The sequence below is a fragment of the Vanessa cardui genome, chromosome 9, assembly GCF_905220365.1.
Source record: "Vanessa cardui chromosome 9, ilVanCard2.1, whole genome shotgun sequence".
Lineage (NCBI taxonomy): Eukaryota > Metazoa > Arthropoda > Insecta > Lepidoptera > Nymphalidae > Vanessa > Vanessa cardui.
This window is the reverse complement of record NC_061131.1, coordinates 4,748,494-4,775,810: the sequence shown is the minus strand read 5'-3', so window position 1 is coordinate 4,775,810 and position 27,317 is coordinate 4,748,494. Positions and strand designations below refer to the sequence as shown.

The window sequence follows — 27,317 nt, the reverse complement described above, 5'->3', positions numbered from 1 at the left end:
TTAATTCTCTGGTTAAATGTATGACAATTAATTATCACAAAATACTTAAACAACTTCACTCATTGACGTCATCGAAATTTTATTTCATATACTTAACGATGAAATCACCTTTATTGATTCGAATTGTCTCATTAAAACAATTAATTGCATTTCAATTTCGAATCATGATCGTATTAAAATTTTGATTTAATTCCGTGTAGTTTTTATTAATTAACCCAACAATGTTAATCTAAATTTGAACATAATTAATAATTTCGTAATTTTATTGTAATCATTATTAATTTAAATTTATATAATGAGCATATAAACGAAGAGTTTATTTGTTCAACTTTAGTTTTATACTTTATCCTTTGTTGAATTTTAAAGTTATAACAATTGAACTTTGTTAAAACTACTAACTTTTCTAATCTACAAGGTGAAAATATGTTTCATGTATTTTATAAATTAACATTTTTATATATAAAATCTAGGTAATACCTTTTTTTTAAAATTTTACTATGATAAAAAAACTGTAGCTCAGTAAAGATTAGTTCATAAAATCTGTTAAAACTCAATTCGAATGTCACTTTTGAATTAAAAAAAAGACTAATTGTAGTACTATATTTTGAGATGTATGTCCCAATAAATGTTATAATAATTGTAGTCAATATAACATATCAATATTACACTCAAAATAGTGGGATACACTAAGCTAGTCATTACAGAATAGCTCCAATGAATCACCTGCCTTGTTTGGTATGACTTTAATACTGAACTGTGCTTAATTAACCTCCTTTTTGAAATCGGTTAATTAAGTATATTCACAATCAATTCCTATTACTTCCTGTAAACATATTTAAGTAAAATCAATTCACAATAAGATTACTATAAGTTCACTGCTTACAGGTAATAAAAAACAAATCGTAATATAAATCATTTGTGATTCGAAGCTTTAAGCTAAGTTATGTAATATCTTACCTATAGGAACAATTTCACCATTATCTCGACTCCAGTAGCTCACTGGCTTCGGGTAGGCCTCCGTTTCGCATTCCAGCACTAAATCTGTGCCGAGCGATGCGCCTACCAGTTGATTTCGTATCACAATCACTGGCGGAACTGACAAAAAATATGAGATAAATAAGCGAAAAAAATTAAATTACTAACGCTTTATTCCAGTTGATTTATACCTAAAGCACAATAAAATAGATGTCTATCATATATGTACAGTTGGGGTAAGAAAAGGTTCGTCACCTTAAGATCTATTTTCGTGTGCTCAGTGTGAGCTAAATTCTGGTTTACGGATCGAAAATGACATATTGCGTCAAGGTAATTTGATGCTTAGATTAAAAAGGTACTAAGAGTTTAGGACTTAATTCGAAAACTGATGGTTTCTTACCCTGATTGTACATTTAATTATCATTAAGAGATGAAAACATACGTTAAATAAAGAATCATATCATTATCTTCATTCATTATCTATTAATAAATTCTTAATTACAATAAGTTATAATGCTGATTATTCTAATATCCGGTATAAATATGCGGCTCCAGGTTCTGGGATCCTACGACAAGCCTAGAGCGGTTTCAAATCCTAACAATTGCATATTAATATACATTAATTGTTTTATGGTGTAACTATCAATTGAATCTTGATACTCAAAAGTTGCTAAACATTAAAATCTAGAGCCGAGAAAAGTGGGTGAAGAATCCTCTTCGGTGGTATCGGAATGCCATCCCGAAGTACTACCAACTTATACACAATAATATTTCCACCGTGGTCAAAATAAAATAGACTGAAGAGAGTTATAACCATAGATATAGATACTTATAGATACGTCTACATATTTATATTTATACTTACATTCAACTGTGAGCATTATCCTCTTGCTCACCGTCGGCGGGACTCCATTTGAAGCAATGCACAAATATGCCCCAGCGTGCTGTCGATTTACTCGACTTATATTTAAAACTGGGCCTTCAAGCGACGACACTGAAATTAAACCGATATGTCAGGTCTGTCTTGAATGATATTACTGTCATTCTAAATTTGAATTTAATTTAATTTATCGAATGGAGTCTTCGGAGAACTGAGATGAAATCAATAATTGCTAATAAAAGTTGGAGTTAATGTGATTAATATATTTAACTGAAAAAATAGGTCGTAATTAATGAAGTTTTAGTCACATTATTTAAATTTCATTTTCTATTAAACACAAAAGGAAAAGTCTAAGTTTATATTTTATATGCATTAATTAATTAATAAAAATGTTTCGAAAGATAGACGGAGCCTTCGTTTTTACTTTCAGCACATTTTATTAGACATTATATAATTGTCTTATGTAATCAATGTAATCTTATTTATTATAGATTTGTTAAGGAAATGTTCATCTCGGGCTCTTCAATGAGCGAAAACTTCGTAAAACCTGCATGTGTTATTTGCATAAAGCTAAAACTTCAATGAATTTTTACTACACGTGTTTACACCAACCATGTGTAATGTATGTGTATGAGGAATATACTTCAAATGTTCACCTCAACGGGAGAGTAATAACCATTAATTGTATTATTCTATGTACTATCAGTTTGCATATTTTTGGTAATCGTCAAAACGAGTCAAAAATTACAATAAATTAGTAATTATTTAATTCCGTGTATTTATCCCAAAGCAATTGATTGTTTCAAAAGTTTTAATATTATTTACATTTCATTTACTTATAACTATTTAAGAAATGTAACGAATTGTTATTACTAAATACAATTTTCAGGGCACACATAACAGTAATTTATACATCGTAGATCGTATCGAACACTTCAATTTGTTTAATATCTACTAATAAGAAATCAACCGAGTACAAAACCCTTACCTTACCTTACAAGGATATCCTTACAAAGATATTATTGTCGGTTACTTTGAAAGGCTTCAACGATCTTACCTTGTACCCCGTCTGAAACAGTAATGGGCTTAGAGTGTTCCCTCCGCCACGTGATCTGAGGATGTGGCGAGCCAGTGGCCGCACACGTCAAACTGATCGAGGCCCCTTCCCGCACAGTTTGATCAGCGCTCGTACCTCGGTCCAATATATCGGGCGGCACTGATTTTATAAACATATATATTTGTAATACAAGGTTGAGTCAGATTTTTATTTATTTACATCTTATAATTAAATAAATGTAATAGAAAAATATGGTTTTAGCTATCCAGGTAGTTAAAGTATTTCGCAGGAAAATGGATAACGGCTGTTAGTGCATTTTTTGCAGCATTATAAAGTGGTACATGTAGGTTGGTTTCCTTGTATACTCTTTTACTGCGATTAAGTACTGAGGTATAATACAAGTATATTTTGAAATGAACAGACTCCGCTACGGAGTTAACTGTGTCTACTAAGTATAGAAAGGATTTGTGCATGGCCTCTTTATAGGTTACCCACTTATATATCAATAACAATTCTTAAATTTTTAGGTCAGGAAGGTAAGTGAGCCTTTAAACCATTCAACAACACAAGGAACATAACATTCTGGCGGTCTTTAGGTTCATTAGGAAGATAAAATGAAATTGAACTAAAATCTCTACTCGATAAAGACGAATTATATTTGCATATTTCACGTCAATGTTTTGTTAGCTTGAAACGATACCTCAGATTTGAAAAGGAGTTTTAATAATGGAAATAAAAGTGAGCGCATGGGTGGTAAAATAATTTGAACTTTCTTGTCTGAGACGATCGATTCAAACGAGTGTGTTGTAAGCAATTTGAAAAACCAATGGGTCGAATGCTAGTTTGTAATTCACTAGACATTATTTACTTAATAATAATTCTTAAGAAATAGTAAAAAATCGATTCAAATATAAAAGTAACTCTGTCTGCCTGTCTGTCTGACGCTTTATCATGACTAAACCGCTGAATCGAATTTGATGATATTTTATATGAAGCAAACTTGAATTCCAATAAAGGACATTTTACAACGGCTACTTTTTTGCCTAATACATGAAAACCAACACCTTTAAAGGAGTAATAGATAAAGTCATAACACAAAAAATAAATTAAACTACATGACACTGAAAAACTTACCAACGATATCTAAGTATCCGATCTGACTTTTCATCGGATCTGTGTTTATCTGGCACATGTACCATCCCCTATCTGTCTCTCGCAGTTCTCGGATGTGTAGGAACCAAGTTCTCTGGTCACTGTGAGTGACACCGACTCGTCTGCTTCGGGATATCACGTGCGTGTGAATGGTTAGTATTGTCTGAGTATCAACTCTTAACCATGCAACCTGGTGAAAAATATATAATATCACAACTGACATTACTGAAGCATATTTATTATTTATTTAGAATTCGTAATACTTGTTCCCTTGCAGGCAGGATGTATTACATACATATATAATTGTAAATAACTAACACGACTTTTTATTTTCAAATGTTGAAAAAGAGTAACTACTGAGTTCAAATCAAATCAAAATACTCTTTATTGTACACCAGTAAATAAATCACATAGACACGGTTAGGAAAGATGTACAAGAGGCGACCTTATCGGTAACACAGCGATTTAGCTTCCTTCTAGTTATCGATGGAATCTACATTCCAAACATGATAGTTACACTTAATATAGTTTGTTAAATGACGATTCGAAAGTGCTTGTAAGTTCTTGTAAGGCTTGTTGAATAAAGTATATTTTGATTTACAATTACATTGAAATATCAAACTATTAGGAATCATCATTATTGATCCATGAACGAAAACTATGTTTTTTATGAAACAGGTCTATGGGTGGAAAATGGACCACCTGATAGAAAGTTAATACTGCCCATAGACATTGGTCCCGTAAGAAATTTTAAACATTCCAATGCGCCAACACTCTGCTCACTCGTAGCTCTAATGTCATTGTGAATGTAGAAATGGACCCGCGTACCGTAACATAACAATACTAATTAATACTAACACGGTCATCCAAAAAGCCCAACCATTAAATATCTTGAAGATTGAATAATATATATTTTTAAAGAAACTAGTTTTCCTTTTGACTTTTCCAATAAATTATATAGGTTAGGTTTTTTTTTTTGCAAAATTAGTTTCAACTAAAGATTATTAAAAAACATTGTTCTATATAACAATCGATACCAAAATCGGGGAAATATTGAAAACTTTTAAAGTTTACAATAGCTTTTCTAGATTTTGATAACATTTGATAAAATAGAAAATATTTTTTCAAAATAAAACAAAAATATAATACTTATATCATAAGAGTAGGAAAATAAACACAACTGGAGGTATGCGGATATCCGTAGTACGCCCTCCGTTCCTTGATAAATGGCTATATAAAATATTATCATAAATTGCATATGCACCATGAATGATATTAAAATCCGATATTTGCATAAAGCTAAAATATATCTTTCATTACTTAGTAGTGAGAAAAAAAACGCCTTGAACATCTTGAAAGAAATTCTGTAAGTCCCCAATTAGCAGTAGAATTAAAATGTTCGAAATAATGAGCGCGCTTTCCTAAATATAAAAAAGGATTTTTTTTCTTTGTGTTTCACGACGAGCTAGTACTATGGCTATTATTTAGTAAATATATATTAAGCGAACTCAAATTCAATTTAGTATTCTCTTTACAAAAGAAAGCAATCTTGTACTATTTTCGAAAGCGTTAAAAATCTGTACGTTTTTGCTTACTTGGAAATTGGAACACGGTTCAGGTAAAAAGCCCGCCTACGTAGAATTAGTTACAGAGCACAGACTACACCCAGTAGGGTTTCCAAAATACGGAAGAAAAATATACCAAATTTTAATGTTTAAAATACATTCGATCAACTATATGAATTAATAGAATCTTGTCAAAGTGCAAGTATGTTTCTTGAGCTTGTGATGAACAAAAGTTCCAACGCATGTGTTTTGAAATATCGTGACAAAAAATAAATGTATATTTTAATGTAGTCCTAAATTTTATTTCAATATAAAGATTATAAGGAGCTATGAACACCGTCACGGTATAATTTCTTTCAAATCAGTAGAAGTTTATTTATGTACATATATGTGTATTAAATATGTACACACACATTCATATGAAGAAAAAATATGATATAGAAAATAACATTAATTGCTTAAATATATACAAATAAGAACTAAAACTAGTTACTGTATAAATCATGACCGCGTGGAATGGTGGCAAGAATGCTAGCAGCATTTTATTATTGCTGTTTTTACATTTGATTTCTATGTGACTATATGTGTTCCGTATCTGCTTTGTAATATTTTCCGTCCACATATATTAATCCTTCGATAGACTGGAAGTCATTTCTCAAGATATATGGATGACAAATAAATGGCATAGTTCTCTTTTGACATAATATTCAAATAGAGAATACAAACTCTTATATTAAAATATGATACAAAGAAAATTAAATAGTACAAGTCAACTATCCAAACAATACAACAGAGATAATCTATACAAATTATATTCACATTCGTAGTTTGTTTATATGTCAGATATTGTTTCTGAAACATAAAATGTACTATAAATTATACGACTAAGTTGTTGTATGAGTAAGTGTGCTTTACTAACATATCAATAAAATCTTCGCAACAAAGTACCAACAGCTGCTAACTTTTAACTTAGTTCAGTGACGTCGTTTAGTTTTAAGCCTTGTTTGAACATAATCTGTATTCACTCTACTGTTGAACGTAATGTTAATGCCTTGCTAGTGAATTTGAGATGCAAGTTGTGATGCGAAGAACACGTATGTACTTAGGAAACTTTTATTGAACTAAATAGTAACTTCGTTGCCTTAGTACGTAGTATGGCTTAATGGACATTCTATAGCTACTTTATCATTAATATTAATGAAATATTAACTGCATAACGTATTTCGTTTTACAAAAGTCACATGAATCATTTCAATTTATAATTAACATATTTAACATAAATCTTGTTTCATTTAACATTTTAGGAAATATATGCGTTATAAATTAATTATTACGTATTCATTAAAATTAATTTCGAAAAAAGCTTATCGGCATTTTTAACAAATAAAATATTCTAGGACATAATTAACGTAATGTAAAATAAATCTTTTCAAAGGAAAATACGAGTAACGTCGTGCTTAAGCCCTGCAATTGTTTCATAACGGTGCAACAATAAATTTATTTCAATGGTTTCCTGTGAATTTCGGCTAAATACCACCCATACAGTATCGAGGGGCCTCAATATAGCGAATAATAGGCACCTTGTATGTGGAGAGGTTGTGTACGGTGCACGCTAGTATCGCCTCCCTGCCCAGAGGCGCCGTCACGTTCTCTATGGGTCCGCTGAACCCTGGCTCATCTGAAACAATACGACAAATATAAATCTCTTTTTTATTCGTAAAAAATAAAATCATAAAAAAGGAAAAATATATTTATTCGAATAGGCGTAAATGTTGTAGATATTAATTAAATGAGTCAAGCTAATGCCGGTTTAAATAAGGATCATATTAAAGAACCAACAAGCAAGCAGCTTATTAAAAAAAATTAATGTATTTACTTATGTGAATAATAATTAAAGATAATTATAACCTCAAAATTTAATAATAAATCATTCTAGAAATGTAAAACTATAAGCATAGTTACAAAATGTAGGTTTGTCTCATTTAATAAAAGTGTATAGGTAATATTCATTTGTTTTGGTGTGCTTAAAGTATGTCACTTAAAACCGGTCGATTGGGTTCCGTTGAAAAGTGTTAAGATCGGAGCAACCATCGTAAAATAAAATACCTTCAGTACAAAGCGCTCTTCGAAATTTCAAGACGCCTATGTATTCAAGTTGAAGTTATATACATACCTATTATATTTATTTATATATTATTAAAGCATTAAAACATATGTATTTATTATTACGCTTATTACTGTTCGGACTTATTAGAAATAAATACGCTTCCATATGTACATTATTTAAATAATTTACCTTAGTTAAGCGATATATACGGTTATTATCATCAGAAAAATTTAATCATATTATTACCAATGATCCACCGACATTGGGAACTAATATCTTATACCCCTTTTGCCTGTAGTTACACTGGCTTCAAATAGACGGGTAAGGAACAAAACAATACTAAATATTGATATTTGGCAGTGGAACATAATTATGATGACCGGGTGGAAGGTGGGCCAAGGGGACAAAAGTACTACAATCAAGTGTTTATTTGTTGCTTGCTATTTATTCTACAAACGGTAGAAATATGAGTCGCGAGTTTATCTTTAAGACCTTCGATTTTATATGTAATCAACGTTGATATGAGCAACGTTAAAGCCCCACTACTCTGTAAGTATTGATTTTTAATATATATATAATAATCGTAGACACTATATAAAAATTAAAATTGAAATCCATCGCTTTCTTTAGAACGAGTAATCGAGTAACGAGATATGAAAGAAACCTTTGATTTATATTATACTAGTTGACGCTCGCGGCGTCGCTTGCGTTTTAGAGGGTTGCTTTTCAGCTAAAAGTAGTCTATGACCTTCAGTGGAAATTAAGTTTGTTTCAGACCAAATTCGGTTCATTGGTTTGTTTGTGAAGGAGCGACAGACAGACAGTTACTTTCACATTTATAATATTAGTATAAATTATTTTATCAAAAAAACACTTCATTTTTAAGACATACATAGATAGTACACCTATAAAGATCAGTAAAAAAATTCAAAGGTAATCCATAGCATCTCTAAACCGTGTTATCGAACAGTCAGCCATGATAAGTAAAAAAATATTATACTATTTAAATAACATTACATTGGAATAATTTTAATGACAGGGGTAAAATCCCAACTTCCTTTTATACTTCTGACAACTTGTATGTTAAATTTGATGGTGTTCGATTGAGATCGCATTTATAATATTACCTAAGGAAGTTCTGAGATTTTTGTATTTAATTATATTCAAATAACTCCGAATAATACTGAATATCAGAAAATTAACAAAATAAATAAGTAAACATAGGTCTCTTCATAAGCTGCCGCTAACAAGAGATTACCTTAAAAGTAGTTTGTCTTTGTCAAATTTACACGAAACTAAAAGTCAAAAGAAGACCTGGATTACCGTCACTCAGTTTAGTCAACTATGAATAGATTAACGAAAGAATATTTGTATCTACAAATATCTACAATATGCATTCAAATACTTTTATTTGTATTTAAATAATATTGAATTATTATGAGCATTAATCTATACAAATATTATCAAGCAATACTTTTCTTTTAATGACCTATTATGTATAAACAAGTGAACTTTATTATCGTCTCAAAACAAATGAAGGTATAATTTGTAATTTCATAGTATGCATAACAACATTTATAATGCCAATAAATACAAAAGGCGCAGGTATCAATATATAATTAACGGATTCGTGTACAATCGCAGCTCGCACGTGTAATCGTCACTGCTCTTGTAGATATCGTAATTTTGGCGTGAATTAAAGTTGTCTGTACTTGTGACAGGTGTTTAATCAGTCCGTCCGTCAATATTCAATTCATCCGTGATCATTGAGCGGTTGCTTTTTTGTTATAATTATTATGATACATAACAGTCTTTTTATTATTTTTTTATTGTAATAAAATTGTGAATGGATATTAATTCGGACAGCCATACACAATACAGTAGCAGAAATAAAAACGTCATACAACATGTTTAAAAATGTATTTATTAATACTTTTTTTGTTTTAATTTAGTCTGAGCGAAAGAAGTATATCGCGTCTCTAAGTTACTTAGGAGCAAACTTTGAGTCAAAAGTGTTGAAAAAGTGTAAGTTACTAAATGTAAAAAAAAATCTTCTTATAAATGTTTGACTGTGATTTTTAAAACAATGATAATATTTTTTATTTTCTATTATATCACAAACTTATTTTTGTGATATAATAGAAATTATTCATTTTGACTACAAAAGGGAAAATACGCAACTATTATTACATGTTGTGTTTTTATTAGCGACTTTCTGAAAGTTACAAAAAATATTTAACCTTCTTCGTAATAATTTTTTTCACTACTAGTAAAATCCGTTATTCTTTTTTCCTCTCCGTTGTCATAGCAATCGCTTGAACATTATAAAAGCTTATGTGATTATGCATCGCCAGTCGTGAGTTAAAAAAAAATAGTAGAAAAACCTTCCCCATAAATATACCTATATATATATACGAACATTTATATAAAAAAATTCTTAAAGATTAATAGCTATGCTCCATTAAAGGGAATTGCTAATATTCCTATTTGAACCTACAATTAAACTTAAGCATGTGCTAGAAGTGGGATTGAAAATAGCCCCAGGGGTCAAAATCCTTACGGCCCTTATACCTCTGCACTATTGGTGCTCATTTATGATATAGCTATTTTTATGTGAAAGAACGAAGGAACTAAGATCTTTTACTGTTTATTTAATAAATTATAGTTCTATAGAAAAATAAAATATACATGTATCCTCTTATTCGATCCCATAGGATGTTTTTAATGGATACTTATTCAACATAAGAAATAGACATGTCAAATTTATTGCGTGTATGTCTTACACCTTTAGGGTGAATGTGACACCCATTTATCGCGTTTACGCATTTGGACGTCAATTCTATCAATTTAAAACAATTTATTAAGAGTAAAGAACATTTTGATAGATTTCGAGTGCTCACGGCTTAGAAATTAATGAATTTCTATATAAACTATAATATATTAACCATCATAGGCCGCATGACACACGTTTTTATAGTTTGTCAAATCTCTTATTTTATATTTAAGGTACAAGCATATCAAGTCTTAAACATAACATGATCTTTAAAAAATATTTCTACCTAATTAAAAAAAATAAAAATTGAATGGTTCAATGTCAGTAATTTATAAATTAAAATCTAAAACGTGGGATGAAAAGCGGTACCGTCTAATCATTCACTTCAACGTACTGTTTACAAAGTTAAGGATAATAAACAATGTAGCAAAAACAAATCAGAGCAAACGGGTACAGGGTTACACAAACTAAGAGTTAATGTACAAAATTAATTCGGCCGGCAATGAAGCCAACAATTTGGAAACAAGATACACATTTTAATGAGCTAGCTGAGGTAGCCAAGGCAATTATATATTATTGTTCAGAATAACAAATACCACGCCAGTAATCTGATATTTTTTTTTTATTTGAAATTAGAGAACATTAGCTTTATACCAGCACAACATATTAACGTAACGTATTTAATGTTTTTCAATTATAAATAAATTGTAATATATTGTATTACAATTTTTAATATACACCATATGGGTAACCAACTCCGACAAGTCAATCCATCTTTCCTGAATGTTACAAAGTACATTGGAAATTATATTTCATCGAAGACATTTTGCAATCCACACATACATTATAGATGAGAAAGTAACTCTGTCTGTTATCACTTCACGCTTAAGCTGCTGAGACGATTTAGATTAAATTTGCTATGGAGTTACTTTCCCGGCAAAGGATACAGGATACTTTGTTTAATTCACCCCTTAAAGGAGTCAATGGAGGGCCGCAAGATCAAGTAGTCATTTATATCGACGATGCAAATTATTGTACACGTGATTGTATTAATGATAAGAAATTGGCTTTCGTTACTTGGACTACCAATATGCCATCAAAAAAAAGATCTAAAGCATTATGTCCCTTGTGTATACGCTGGCTCACTCATCACTCAATCCGTCAAATAATATTACTGTGGGCGATAGAATATCCAATGAGTGGGTAGAATGACCTTTTCGAGCCTACACAAAACTCTTTCATGATCTTTAAACTAGAATGAATAATAAGTGTATCAACACAATGCCTTAGTAGTGAAATAAGTTAGTAACTTAACTCAACAATCTTAATCAACTACGTAAAAAAAAAATTTCAGATTTTGTTTAAAAGTTGCAAATTTCGACACGATTTTCTTTATCCAATCATTGGATAATAACAGTGATTCATTATTATGTACAATTGAATTTATATTTTTCATTCATGAATATCAACGAAAATCACATTATCGCTTTATTTCATTTATAATAATTAAGATTTTTAAAGAATAAGAAATTTAGAAAAAATCTACATTTCATTATCCAAATAACACCCTGTAAATGTCTCAATGCCTATTGTTTTTGAGAAATAGGTTTGAAGGTTTCTCCATAACTCCGCTCCGTGTTGGATACACGTTACACAATTGAATCTTGGTGTTTCCCTTACGATGTAAACACGAGATAAATTATAAACACAAACCAAACATAAAAATTCGGTGGTCAGGAAAAGTCAGCATGATTGTTTTGTATGCACGTCGTTTAACCTCTCAGCTTCACGACTCAATATAGACTTTAGCCTGATTTAATTCAGGTTTTCGATTTGGATTAGACCGTATATTTTAAAGTACGGAACCCAACTAGCTTGTCCACATAGGAATGGATTTTTCATTATTCAATGCATCCGTTCGTTGCCTGAGGTAATTCAATTATTTAGTCCACTTAAGAAAGAAACAGAAACAGTCGAGACGAAGCGTTATTGCCGAATACGGTTTAATAAACCATGTTTTGATTAAATTAGTTAGTTGGCACGCGACACGAGACTGTACCAACAAATCCAGGTCATAACCAGTATAAGGTGACCTCAAGATAATCACTTAAATGCGATACCAAAATCGACTCATAAATAATCAATCTTTGACCACTCTGAGTAGCAATTCTTTGTTACTGTATTTCTTTGCACCATGAGTATTTTGTACTCTAGACGTAATACTTAAAGTTAACAACCTTGAGTTAAAATATATATCTGGTGATGTTGTCGTACTGTCCGATTTAGGCCTCAACAACAGCCATCTATCTCAGGTGAGACCAGCCAACTAACGCAGGGTATAATGCACAATCGGTACAAACACAAGAGTAATCTCTATTCCTCGTAATCGGATAGGATAGTAGACTCTGTTTGAATGCCAAGAGGTCAGTTCTAACGACTTTACGTGCTTTCCAAAAGAACAGGAAAGTAGATGTTGTGGATGTCGATGTCTTTACTTAGTTGATAACCACCTATAACATAAAAAAAATTACATTTTCCAGTAACGTTATTATAACTAAAACTCCATAACTTTTTTGCGGTTTGACCTGGGGTTTGAAATGACCTCATGATCAGCAGCCTTATGCAGAGTGCAGCGTCTAGAGCAGTGATTCTCAAAGTGGTCCAGGTGGATCCCCAGGGGTCCACGGGAGACATGATGGGGGTCTACGTAGACGTGAATAAAAAAAATGGAGGTCCAAAAGATGTTAATGGGTCCACGAAAATTTATCTGCTTTTGATAGTAAAGAGCAAAAATGTAAGCATAGTTATATTACCTTATTAATTTTTTCTTGTAATTCTATTCTTTTAATAAGTAAAGTGTAAGAAAATGTACTACTAATTTACGTTTTTAGTTTACCTATCGGAATATAATAACAAAACTCAGAAGCAGTACAATTTTTATTTTTTGGCGACTTTAAGAATGTGGTAGAAATGAAGCAGAAGGGGTCCACCGAATCCAAGATAATTTTGAAAGTTGTCCACGGGAGAAATAAGTTTTGGAACTACTGGTCTAGATTAACAAAACAGTTCGATATTTGAGTATATCTATTATAAAGGATTTAGAAGAACCAAGATGACCATGTAGTTGTACTATGATTCTTACAGCTTCAAATTAAAGAAAGCAGTACTGCTTTTTTAAGAACTTATTTTGAACTTACTTTTTGAGCAAAAAAATAAAAACGCAGCACGATCACGAATACTTTAAAATATTCATGTTTTAAAGCAAAAGGCATTAGCGGTGTTGTCAATACAGTTAGCCTTGGCCTTAACCTTTGACAAGATAGCTAAGGCAGAACAAGTAATTCACTTAAAATAAAAATTCATTTCCAGAGAATCCTCTATAAGTAGCTTAGTGATATGGACCATTAACGTCTTTTCTGGTTCTATGATTTAACAATGGCTTAGTAATTAGATTTACTAAACAATTATTATTAATAGAATGTTAGTCAGTTATCAACAGATTAACACTATGTATTTAATATGCTAGCCTAGTTTTCGATGGAATTTTGCATTGAAACTATTTCAGAAACCAGCCATTTTTTCTTAACTTTGGTAGGTATTTATTGTGACCAAACCTTCATTTTTAACAAATAAATACTGAACAAAACTTTAAAGAACTATGTATATGTAGATACTACTGTATATTTACTTTTGTTAGTTTCCGGATTGATAGACGAGTGAGCCAGTGTAATTACGGTTATAAGGAACATAACGCTCAATATTATAAGTTAAATAAGTTATATGTATAGTATAACTTGTATGTGAAACAGGCAATTATAAAATTTTAGTAAAATATATTTTTAGCAGACTGTAAAATTGTTTCCGTTCGTTTGATCGAAATGTTACATTTATAAGTTTCGTCCTTCGAAAGTTTGGCATTTTACAGATTCCGTTGTTTTTATATTGCAAAACTTAATACAATATGGCTTTCAAATGGACATGAAATAGAAGCCTATAATAAGGTTGGCTAAGAAAATACAAATCTTTTATTGTTTGTTCTATATTCAAAAATCGGAACTCTAATAAAAAATACTTAAAATTACACTTAGTATATTTAATCTACTTACTTTTTGATGTTTCAAAATTTAATAAATATTTAAAGTTTTATTTCTGACATGTCTATGAATAAATATACAAAACATAAATGGGATACATGGTCTATCCTAATTTTAGTTAATTACAAATTCACGGCTCCAAGGGCTCTTAAGGGCTCAGTAAGCGATAATTGACTGTTACATAAACTATCTTAATGTTTTTTCTAACACATTAGCCCGGACTAATAGCTGCACTGACAGCGACGATTAGAAACGTTGTATTAAAATCACTCACTCTATTTGGATTATCGTGGCTAAATTTGACGCGCAGTCAATTAGCGCCTGGTCCGGGGAGCGCTCGCAATTTGTCAGTGACAGCTCCGGAAGTTTCATGAAACCCGCTTTTACAATATAAACCGTCGTTGCCAACGAACTTGGAAACTATTTGTAGTACCACCTGTGTATGAAACTCATTCTGTCTACGTATGATTGGTAATAACGTTATTGGTTATTGATGTTCATGTACAATGATATTGTTTAAGTGTTTTGATATTGACATATTTGAATTAATAATTATATATATTCAGATATATTTACATACGTAAAGTCAGGAGTACTACCATCTATATTAATATTATAAATGTGAAAGTAGCTCTGTCTGTCTGACGCTCTTTCACGACCAAACTGCTGAACCGAATTTCATGAAATTTGGTATCAAGCAAACTTGAACTCTTAAGAAAGTTCATAGGCTACTTTTTTGCCTGACACATGACAACCAACACCGTAAAGCGAAGCCACGGGCGTCAACTAGTTATTCATATAACTCTGATAAATGGGAATCTTATATAAACAAAGAGTCAGTTCTCATTTGAAAGCAACGGTTTTATTTGCTTACGGATATATGCCGAAATCAAAGGTTTTGACAATTTTTGAAAGAAAACCCTATTAACAATCGTTGACCCTGCGTAAGATTATAATCCATGACGTCAAAACTAGACCAAGATTTTTCTACTTTCCTTTTAAACATTTACTTTCGTACTTTGGATAACATTTCTTAATATTAATGATGTTATTGTTCCAAATTTAAAATTCTTAAAATATAATATAAACAATATTATATTAGTACATTTGATGCAATTAAATGTTTTCATATATTCGTATTATAGAACTTGATATACTCGTACTACATAACTATGTTTAAAACTAAATATTAAATACTAGAACTGTATTAAAATAGATCTCTTACATTCACATGCACTTTTTTTTAATATGAGCAACTCGCCACCAGCCATGAATACTGCAGAGTGCATTTTAGCATAAAGTCAATACAGAAAAAGAAAGTCTTCGGAAATCGATACTTTAAAATACACTTGAGACCAATAAAATATATATCACCCGGTAACTCTAATTCTCGCCTAGTCATTGCAGTTACGCACCTTTCAGAAAAAAAGTTTCGAGTTGTACTTTAAATATAAATAATTTTGCAAAAAATATTTAACCTGTATTAACAAAAAAACATAGCCAAGAAGTCATAGCACTGGTCTTCCTCGGTAAGATGTTCGGAACCGAAGTTCTGACCTGCATGATTCCCGAAACCCACAATTTTTTGTAATATTGGTGTTTTCTGTCACACACACACACACACACACACACGCACACATATATATATATATATATATATATATATATATATATATATTTCAATATTAATTCAAAATAATAATAATAAATACTGATTTTCCTTCGCTTTATCGTTAGTTATTAATCACATAATTAAACAAGCATCTGATATTAAATAAGGTAGAATCTTGCTTACTTTAAAGAGTTAGTTACAAATGCAAATTGCTATTAAGCAGTTTAAACAGGTGAAATACTAATGCGGATATTTTATTAACGCTTTCATTACAGGAAATGCGTCAAGTTCATATATTCGTGACTAAAGTTCATAAGTCCGTGTACTTAAAGCTATTAAATCGATCTGATTTCAATCAAATATTTTCCGAAAAATAATTATGCCTTAAATAAGGCAATACTACTTCTTTCTTAGAACACAATTATCTGAATTAATAGTGAACAAATAAAATAAAATACATGAATAGCGCTATTAATATTTTTATAATTAGTAATATTCATGAGACATTTCTAAAATGTATGGTTATTTATATTTTCTTTAAGTCTCATACGAAATGGTAGAATAGGAACTTATTTCTTTTTCATAATTTTCATAAATAAAAAAAAGTGTTATAGACACTGACGGACGACCGGCAGAAGTATTAACTTAAAGAAGCGTCTATCCAAAATATGGTTAGCGCTGTGGGTTAGAGTGAGAGAGAAGTAGCCTCCCTACCACTGACATATGCGTGAGAGAAAGGGCAGCCAAATAGATTGTCGTCGTAACGCGTTACGTAACGAAGCGGTATACCCACCTTTAAGAAAAGACCTTTATGCCCAACTGCTGATCTCCTGTATCGTAGAAGGAGGAGAAGCGTATTTTACCACAAAATGAAAGAGAAATACTGAGGTAGGCTCAGTTTTTCTGATTTTTGTTTGCAAGGCAAATTTTTTATCTGTTTCGTTTTGCATATCAACACTATACTGTCTTCAAAGTTACTGAAAGTTTATTAATTCCAAACGAAGTGTTACACTACATTTTTTTCGACATTCATATTACTGTTAAAAATACGTTACTTATTCTTTTTGTATTTTGTTTTACAAATATTGCCACTGATAGAGTTTGGCCGTAATAAATTTCGTTAAAAAATATATTATCATCGTGTGGAAATATTCGACAGTGGCGATGCAATACCCACTAGCGGCGCGTTGTGGGTACGAATTTATGTATACGAGTTTTTAGGATTTTTTAGTCGAACTAGTCGTTAGTCGTTACTCGCTCGTTTTACAAGATTTAAATTAAATTTTAATAGTGATTGATTTTTGAAATCATAAAGGCATAAAGATATATAGGTATGACTTATTTTATGACGGTTCCCTTAAGAGTTGATTCTGTGTATAAGTGATTGTTTTGTGATAAAATAATGTTATCCCTATAAATCCCTAAGTGTTTAAATGTGTGCGTAATTACAACTCTATTTTATTTTCCCTAACTCACCCACGTCACCCAGACGAGAAACCGATACGACCGGAGCGAGTTAAAAAGTGAGTCATGAGCTGGTAAGGAAACGCCGCTACTTCCAGAATATCACAGCACAATGGATAGTCCAATATTCTTTACAAACCCGATCTAGGATTTTAAGTCAATGTAATATTGCCAGCTATAATCACATATATTGTAATATTTATCATTCACGATCTGTAGCTTTCAATTTGATTTAATTTACGAAAAATAATGCACATTAAAGCCTCCAGCTTCCCTCTTATCATGTGCAGCGCAACCGAATGCAATGTTTATTTAATGAAGATGAATTACCTATCTAGACTGAGCTCATTGTTCTTCATCCGAACTAATAATAATTTAAACTTTGACAGCGTTCTCTCTTAAGTTTCATTGGTCTATATTTGTAACTAGATGTGCCCGCGACACTGTACGCGTTTGAATTTAACAGAAAAAAATGTTATTGTAGCCTGTTACTCCTTGTTATATCAGTTATATGCCAGGGAAAGTACCATCAAAGTCAGTCCAGCCGTTTGAGAGATTACCCAGAATAAATAGACATACAAAATTGTAAGAAGTGTTATTTTGGTGTATGTACAGTGTATACATACGTATGAGTTGAGTAAAAAAGATAAAATATTCCTTTTTATTTTACATTACAAACAGACACACCATTTTTATTATATGTATGTATAACCATTATGTTATCAAATCAAAGTATCGTTTGTCAACTTCTAACTATTTCGGTGATTTCGGTGATATGCATTTATACAAACAACTACTAAATACCGGATCTTTTGAATTTGAAGATACATTTTTTTACGATTATATTATCTAGTATTTACACGTTACAAAATATGATTAGTTTTATTAATTATACCGAATACTTTTTGTATTGTTTGTTATTAAAAAAAATACCTTATATATTTAGGTAAAAATGAAAATATTTAAGATAGACTCGATCTCAATTTAGACCGTTGCATTTTTTATACCTATAGTATATTACCTACCAATTTATAGACATTTTTTTACCTGTACATCACAATTATTTATTTATTTTGAATTCCCGAATATACATAGTAATAAGAACCGAGTCAAACTTTTTTCTTTTTTTATTCACACTGGTGAATTTAGACAAGACAAAAAGTAAAATCACAGATCAAGTTTCTAGAAGAACCGCATAACTATTACATTTAAATTTATTTATCATTTTATGAATAAATAATTAATTCTTAAAATATGAAGATTATAATTTTTATCATAAATATAATTCTTGAATAGAATATCTTTGTTAAACATTCTATTATCTTTTCTAAAGCTGGTTAAAGAGCTGGATTTAATTGACCTCATATAATATTTGATTTATTAAAATATTACATAAAATAGCACTAGTTTCATTTCAATATATTTTTGTAATAAATATTCAGCGATACTAAATTTGCGTCGATTGTGTTTTCCGGTAACATACTTAACAAGCTGCTTCCTTGCTTTTAGACGCAATGGAATTGTCTCTTGACATCTATTTTTAAACATGTAATAAAATGTAGCCGATAATTTATTTATTTATTCGAGTCATACGCATCCAAATATTAATTCCAAATATTTAATTAACATACATACGATACATATATCAATTGCAGATATGCACAACTCTTATAACATAACAAACTCTCTAGTCGCTTTACAAAAAGTTTTTATTTCATAATTTTTTTTTGTTGTTGTGTTAAATAAACAATTTGAGTGCAGCTTAACCAAAAAATTAACCAGACTTACGTATAATATACTATAAGCAGACGTGACAATGTATTTTTAAAAGAATAGGCTTATAACTACTGACTTTACAATAAGAGTATAACTTATATGATATTTACATATTCTATGATTCGTAAATTCCATCTCCGAAGCACTTAAATTTCGCGCCAAAAAGTGAACCAAAGCGCCTATGACAAGCAAACCAGCGGATTTTTTTATGTATAACACTGCTATTGATGCGTGATATGGCAATAAAAATAACTTTAAAAAGAATAAACATTACAGACCTATCACGATAATATATATTCACAAACATTAATATTTAAAAAAAAAATTGCTTGCTCCATTAATTAATTATAAAATATAAATATTTAAACAGTGAAATTTTAATCATTAATATAAAATGTATTTAGTTGTCGCTCATTGATCTAAATTAGAATCCGTTATTCATTGCTAACAATAATATAAGATTCATGAATTCAAAACATAGGAATAATAACACGATACCTTGTCGTTATTACGATTAAAAATCCAAATGTCAAAGAATGCGTCATTGATTTTTAACTTTGACATGACGTATGTTCTTATTGCCAGTATGATCATAAGGTGTGAATGTTTCATATTAAATATGTGTATAGGTTTTTGATTAATTTTACATGAAGTTACTGTAAACCAATATTCCCTACCATTCCCGACTTCACTCGGGTGCAATCAATGTCCATACAAAACTTTTGTATTGATTAAACAACAAAAATAGAAAAATGATTGTCTTTTCTGGCTAGGGAAGATGATATTCTCGGCATTCCCCGGCTATAATTTCCGAAATAAAAGCCGAAAGAGCTCGGTCGCAGAACCAACGGATTTACGTGCTTTCCACAGCAAGGAGTGTTTGCTTTTTTACTCATAGACTTTGAGTTGTTAATGAATGTTTTCCATAGGAAAACCCAATAATTTATAGGCCCGACCTGTGTCATAAGGCAGCAGCTCCCAAGATAACCCATATAAGAGTTCCACTAGAACAAAACGATGCTATCATGTATTAAATACAAGAATCTTCCCCTTAAATCACTCTTTATTGATGAAAACAGTTTTAAAATCCGCTGCGTAGTTTAAAACATCTAAGCGTTCAGACGGCGGGAAGCGACTTTGTTTTAAACTATGCAGAGATTAGCTTTCCGCACTCCACCATATAAACTTTAACTATGCCAAATATCACAGTCATCCTTCCGCATAATTTTTGTAAAAAGGAGTACAAAGTTTTCTCCTCATGTTTCTTCTATAATATGTTAGTTACTTTGAGCGTTTAACATAAAATTTTTGACTATTACATAAATTAATAAATAGAAAACATTATAAAATAAATATGTCAACTGAATATTATAATTTTGCCGAGACGACGTCGGGGTTAGGCCACTAATTAATACATATTTCATATGTGTATTATAAAAAAACGGCCAAGAGCGCGTCGGACACGCACATGAAAGGGTTCCGTAGCCATAAGATTGGCCATAAGATGGAAATTTAGCAATCTCTATTTCTACCCTGGCCCACTTCTATATGTAGGTATGTAACATTCCTACTTATTTTCATATTTCACAGTTAGTAGGTAGTTATTTCCATACATTACCATTTAGTTAGGGCAACTGCACATCATAAGTTGGTCGAGTTGTATAAAAATAACTATGTATGGTACAGAGTCCGCTATAGTTTTCATTGAAAGTACTTTCACTTAGTTGGAGGTATACAGCACCCTTTTTTCAGAATTATTGTAATAGTACTTCAAAAGTAAGGGGGGGGGGGCACTTCAATTTTGACTTTATTTTAATATATCTCGAGACTGGGGGGTTTGATCCACATGGTTCATGGCAATTTTTGTTGTATTTAAAGATATATTTTTAACAATACCCTACACGATGGGGTAAGTCAATTTTTTTTAATTAACTTATCGCTGTATGTGATGGACGTAAAAAATAATTATTTTTCAATAATTTTAAAAACCAATTTTTGGTTTATCAATATACCTCTCTCCACCAATTTTCGTAGCAATCGGTGCAGAAACGGCGGAGAACGAGCCAGGACAGACAGACGGACAGACATGACGAAACTATAAGAGAAGACGAAAATATAAATATGTATTACTAGGAAAGTAGACTACGGAACCCTAAAAACGGATAAAATACAAGCGTATTAACACATGCACTATATATTGTTTTGATGTGATTTTTGCATGATTTTGCTGCTGTTTTTATCTATACTAATATAATAAATAAGAAAGTAACTGTGTTACAATTTTACAGTCAAACAAATGAAAAAAATTTGATGAAATTTGGTACGAAGGGAGCTAGGGAGAATATATTCTTACTTCATATACCTCAAACCTGAAAACAAATGCCGCGGGTAACATCTATTGTACAACTATAACATATCTAGAACTCTACTCCTTCTCAGAATGTAGACATACTTCATTGACTGACGGCGAAACAAATAGCCCACGTGTCATATAATAATAATTTAAATAAATATTTGTATTATACATACAATTTAAATAGTAGATAACATAAAAACATATGTATGTGCGGAAACGCGCACACATTGAATTTTTTTCTCAATAAGACAAGAATTAGTATGGCAATAAATTTAATAATATCATTCCAAATATATAAGATATATATGTATACTTTTTGCATGTCTTTAGATCCGCTTGCGAATAAAATATACATAATTTCTGTCTGTTTATGCAAGCGGAAATTGAATTATATGTTGATTAATTTGTTCATCAAGCTTATACTCATAAACTATGTTTACTCAGGATAAATTAACCCAGGGAATGAACGGGTTTGCATTAGGTAGGTAGAGACCTGTAAAATCGCGGGTATATATGCTAGTTATTAATATATAGTAATAAAACCATTGCGCTACATTTTTACAAGTAAAGTAGAACACCGAGGTACTTAAAGTCATTAAAAATTGCTCCTCTTCATATAAACATGGTTAATTACAAACTAAAAAAATAAGTAAGATAGTTAAGTACGGGTTCTTGAATGTATTAACCCTAAAATGTAATTAAAAATGTTGTACGTTATCTTGTAATATTTTTATCTTTAATAAATGTATTTTTTACTTAGTAGGGTTTTACCATATCTAGATTGGTACCACCCAGTCATTACTTATTCTACCGCGTAGTACAATTTAGTATTGTTGTGTTCCGATCTAAAAGATTAAGTAATGCAAATACAGGCTAAGACCTCGTCATCACGTCGTAGTTGTCCAGGTAAGCGATGCATTGATGATGTCAGAAGAAACTTAAATTATAGACTGTACATGACCCATACGTACAAACATGTCTTCTCTCTCTTACATTCCATCACGCTGATCTAATGCTGATTGATTAATGTTCATGTTTCATTGAGGTTAGATAAATGTGGGTTGCCTCGTGATTTTTTCCTTCACCGTCGAGCACGAAATGAATTATAAACAAGAGGAAATTAAATTATGATGGGTTCGAACCTGCAATCATCGGTTAAGATACACTTTTCAAACCCCTGTGTCATCTAGTCTTTATTAACGATGTTAGGGATGGGTAATATTTCTCACATTGTCAGTGGGGGCGTCGGTGACCCTTACCCTTAGTTAGACCATTTACCATTTCGCCAACGTTTTGTTTTAAATATATAATATTCTTGTTCCCACCTGGATTTACACAAGTATTACTTAAAGACTACATAAATATTAATTTTATAAGAAAACAAGTAATTATAATAAGCCTTTGTAATATTTTAAATTATTAAGATATGATATGTATATAATTATTAATGTTTAAAAACAATTTAAATAATATTTACACATACGTAATAAGCACTACATTGCGATTTTTTTCTCAATCAGGTTAAAACCAATAGCGCTCAAAACAAATCCATCTTAATTGGTACACAATCACTGTTACGTTAAAAAGCAACGCGTGTTCTGATATTCAAAGCGAGCCAGTATAATAAAACGAACGAGGGGTATTAAAACTTAGCTTTGCCATCGTTAATGTCTCTCAAAGTGCAGCACACACGGCCCGAGTTAATTACTTACCTCAAGGATCGTTTCACGTCCGTCTTTTTACTATCAATGAAAAAATACAAGCTTCCGTCAAATTTAATGAATTTGACGTATTCCAAGAGCTGTGACGGCCCAGTGGTTAGAACGCGTGCTTCTTAGCCGATGATTGCGGGTACAAACCCAGGCAAGCACAACTGAATATTCATGTGCTTAATTGTGTTTATAATATGTGTGCTCGGCGGCGAAGAAAACATCGTGAGAAAACCTGCATGTATCTAAGTCGATAAAAATTCTGCCACGTTTTTTTTTCCACCAACCCGCATTGGAACAGTTTGGTGGATTATGTTCCAAACCCTTTCTTCGAAAGGGACTGGAGGCCCTAGCCAAGCTATGGGAAATTTACAGGATATCGTTATTGTTGTTGTTGACGTATTCTGGATGTTTTATTTTAATGAAATAATTTTTCACGTAGGTAACTTTATGTTGGTGGATTTACACCAAGCAACAGTACGTAATGTACAGAAACATAGGGCATAGAATTACAATTTTATTTCCCAATATTAGTGTCACATTGGCAATGTATGGGATAGTTTATGTTTCTAACGGTACTGGCATGGGCGGTGACGAATTACAATCAGATGACCCATTTGTCAGCCTGCCTACCTAATACATTACCAAAAGGCAATTTATAAAAATTGTGTGTTATGTTCTAAGTGTGTGAAAACTTATTTGTTTGAGTGACCAAAATTTATAAAAATAAATTTTCGTAGTTTTTTAACTTTAAAAAAAATATTAACTAGCCAAAAACTTTCTTAATTATTTATTTAATTAATTAATTGAAAATGAACTTTTCATTGTATTGCAAGATGCTTATAAAAATGCATAGAAAATATCGTAAGACAACAACAGAGTTTTTACTGACGTAATACTGAATCTATGTATAATTTACTGATTTACTGACTGACTAAACTTGTCTTCAAATACAAACGGCTACTAAAAACGTTTTCTTTTTCAATAAGTTTTCAGTGTTATCGTAAGCTTTGTAAGATGCCAGTGTTTACATTCAATGCCTCAGAACGCATGGAGGTTATTGATAATGAGCCTTAACACTCTTCAGACGCGTCGGCGTCTCAAACGATTGTAAGAGTGAGCTGATAAAAATGCACCTAGATTTACGCACACATTCAAACCCTACAATTGTGTTTCATTATAGAAATAATATAATATTTTTAAAAGTGTATGTGTGTATGTGTGTGTGTGTGTGTGTGTGTGTGTGTGTGTGTGGAATATGCTAGTGTGTGTGTGTGTGTGTTGTGTAATTATAAACAGTAACATGTATTTCACAAATAGCGAGAGTAGAAAAGTTGGTCGACAAAATTAATGCGTCGATAAAGCAGGAATTGGCGGGAAAAATAAAAAAGAGACAAATGAGGCCATTTTCAATTTTATTATGTTTGTTTTGCAATCAGTTAATAAAACGGTTCAGGATATTATAAAAGTTATGTGAGTTTTATACATGATATTTTTTTATATTTTATCTGTTTTGTTTACATTAATATTTTTTGTTGGTTTTTAAATAAATGTAAAAACAACAGGAATCTCCTTACTCGATTATCATGAATATATATAAAAAAAAAACATTTTAATTAAAAATACATTGATCATACGCGAACATAATTGCCTTGCTTTCTTTTTTTATTTATCAGAAACGAATAAAAATACCGCAGATTCAATTAGGCACAAACATAACGTACATATTTCACGAAAATGAGAATTATTTTACCAAAGAGGCTTGCTTACCGAAAAATATGTTCATGCATACTTCACAGTTATATTTTTATAAGTTTCGACATTGACCTTTCAGCAAGTATAACATAGCATAAAGTATTATCGGTTTAAAATAACGCAAGGAAATCACGTAAAGAATAAGTTAACGTTATGCCTCGATTTTAATATTAAATAAATGTTTCAACACTTACGTATCGTAGCGTGTATGCTTCTTGCGAGCAACCAATCCAATATTACAAATGACAGAATAATGTTTGTGAGTCTAGAAAAACTTAAATTATACATCGCTGTCATTTTTATACGACAGTCAAAAGTAATGCCTTTAAAAGTCTTAGCACTTATTATATATTGTTTACAACAAAAATACGATTAAATCCATTAATTTATCGAAACGAGCGATCAACGTTCGACACCAAATTAATGAACTGAAAAAGTTAGCATGATTAAAATAATGACAATATCATTCGAACATTAAAAATAAAACCTAAAAAATCACACTCGTATAAAGCATTTTAAGAACGAAACACATCGTTAACCATCATTGGATAGCATTGAACACACGCGAAGCAGTGATTAAGAGGGCGGTAAACTTTATAATCTGTTTCTTCGAAGTCCGTCAAAAGTTTAACGATGATTTCGTTAAATCGGCACACGACCGCTCGCCACGGTATCTCGCGGACTACTGAATGTTGAAGAACAGTGCAAAGGGGTTGCACCGGCGCGGAGCCTCCCCTTTCGTTAGCCCTTTTCTACAGACATAATATACTAAGAAAAGTACATTATAATAAATTCGTAGGCTTGTTTTATTCATTTGATATCTTGAATTTATTGAGTAATAATATATAGGTAATAGGAATTTTACCGCATAAGAATTACGTGTAAACTAAACACGTCACAGTAACAACCTACCAAACTGACAGCCCACACTATGATAACATGTTAACTTAATACGCGAAATGCTAACACAACGTCTAGACCAAGATATTTTTGTACCTTATGTAATGTATCTATGTTTCTTTACGAAAGAGAATTGGACCCGTAATTACCCATTACATTGACTACTGTGTCAATAGTCACTAGTTTGTTTAAATTCATGAAATACATATATTATAACATAAATTTATAATGATGTTATATTGTTATTGGGCTTAAAATATGAAATTCTAGTTAATTTAAAAGGCCGTTTTGAAAATCCATACAATAGCCTTATTACCTTCAATTTAAATACTGCGGTTGTAAATGATACGACACTTCCTCGTGAACCAAATATTTTCTGACGCTCGAAGCAACATTGAAACCTTCTAAGATCCTTTTAGAAATTGTATTCAATACAGCTACGCTATTGAAAACTAGAGTGAAAGATTGTAACTCACTTCAACGTATATTGAAGTAGATTTTGCATATAAATACATATATTTTGGTTATTTTCACAGTATTATGTCATATGGCATATTACTTTGGGGTAACGCTGCAGATATTGAATCTGTCTTTATTTTACAAAAGAGAGCAATTCGGTTTATTTATAATCTTGGAGCTAGAGACTCTCTTCGGGATGTTTTTAACAGAGTAGGAATACTTACTGTTGCGTCGCAATATATTTACAACAATATCATGTATATTCACAGTAACATTGATCACTTTGATAAAATCAGTGATAATCATTGTATATGCACTAGAAGTAAGGATAAACTTATAACGCCAAGTTTCCGACTCCGCAAAGTCAATGGATCCTTCTTGGGGCAAGGTATCCGTTTCTATAATAAAATCCCGCAGAAATTTTTAACTTTGCCGTTTAGTAAATTCAAATCGTTTGTTAAAAATACATTGGTAGAAAAAGCATACTATTCGATACAAGATTTTGTAGATGATAAAAAAGCGTGGAGTTAATACCTGTTGACTTCCAAGCAGGATACATTAATTGAAATAATTGTATTTAATTAACATGACGCTGTATTTTTTAAATGTTAAAAAAAAAAAGAGTAACTACTGAGTTTCTTGCCGGTTCTTCTCGGTAGAATCTACTTTCCGAACCGGTGGTA

The 27,317-nt window shown here is 31.1% G+C and overlaps 1 protein-coding gene across 1 annotated transcript in view; it reads right to left on the bottom strand.

Moving 5' to 3' along the window:
• LOC124532650 (lachesin-like) overlaps positions 1–25,947 on the bottom strand; it is a 31,999-nt gene extending 6,052 nt beyond the window's left edge. The window contains exons 1-7 of the mRNA XM_047107678.1: positions 25,815–25,947; positions 25,470–25,703; positions 7,210–7,307; positions 4,047–4,254; positions 2,913–3,071; positions 1,841–1,969; positions 958–1,095 (exon numbers count right to left, since the gene is read on the bottom strand). Of these exons, the coding sequence (XP_046963634.1) occupies positions 958–1,095; positions 1,841–1,969; positions 2,913–3,071; positions 4,047–4,254; positions 7,210–7,307; positions 25,470–25,572 (835 nt within the window). The 5' untranslated portion in view covers positions 25,573–25,703; positions 25,815–25,947. The remainder of the gene's footprint in view (positions 1–957; positions 1,096–1,840; positions 1,970–2,912; positions 3,072–4,046; positions 4,255–7,209; positions 7,308–25,469; positions 25,704–25,814) is intronic.
• Positions 25,948–27,317: the final 1,370 nt, after the last annotated feature.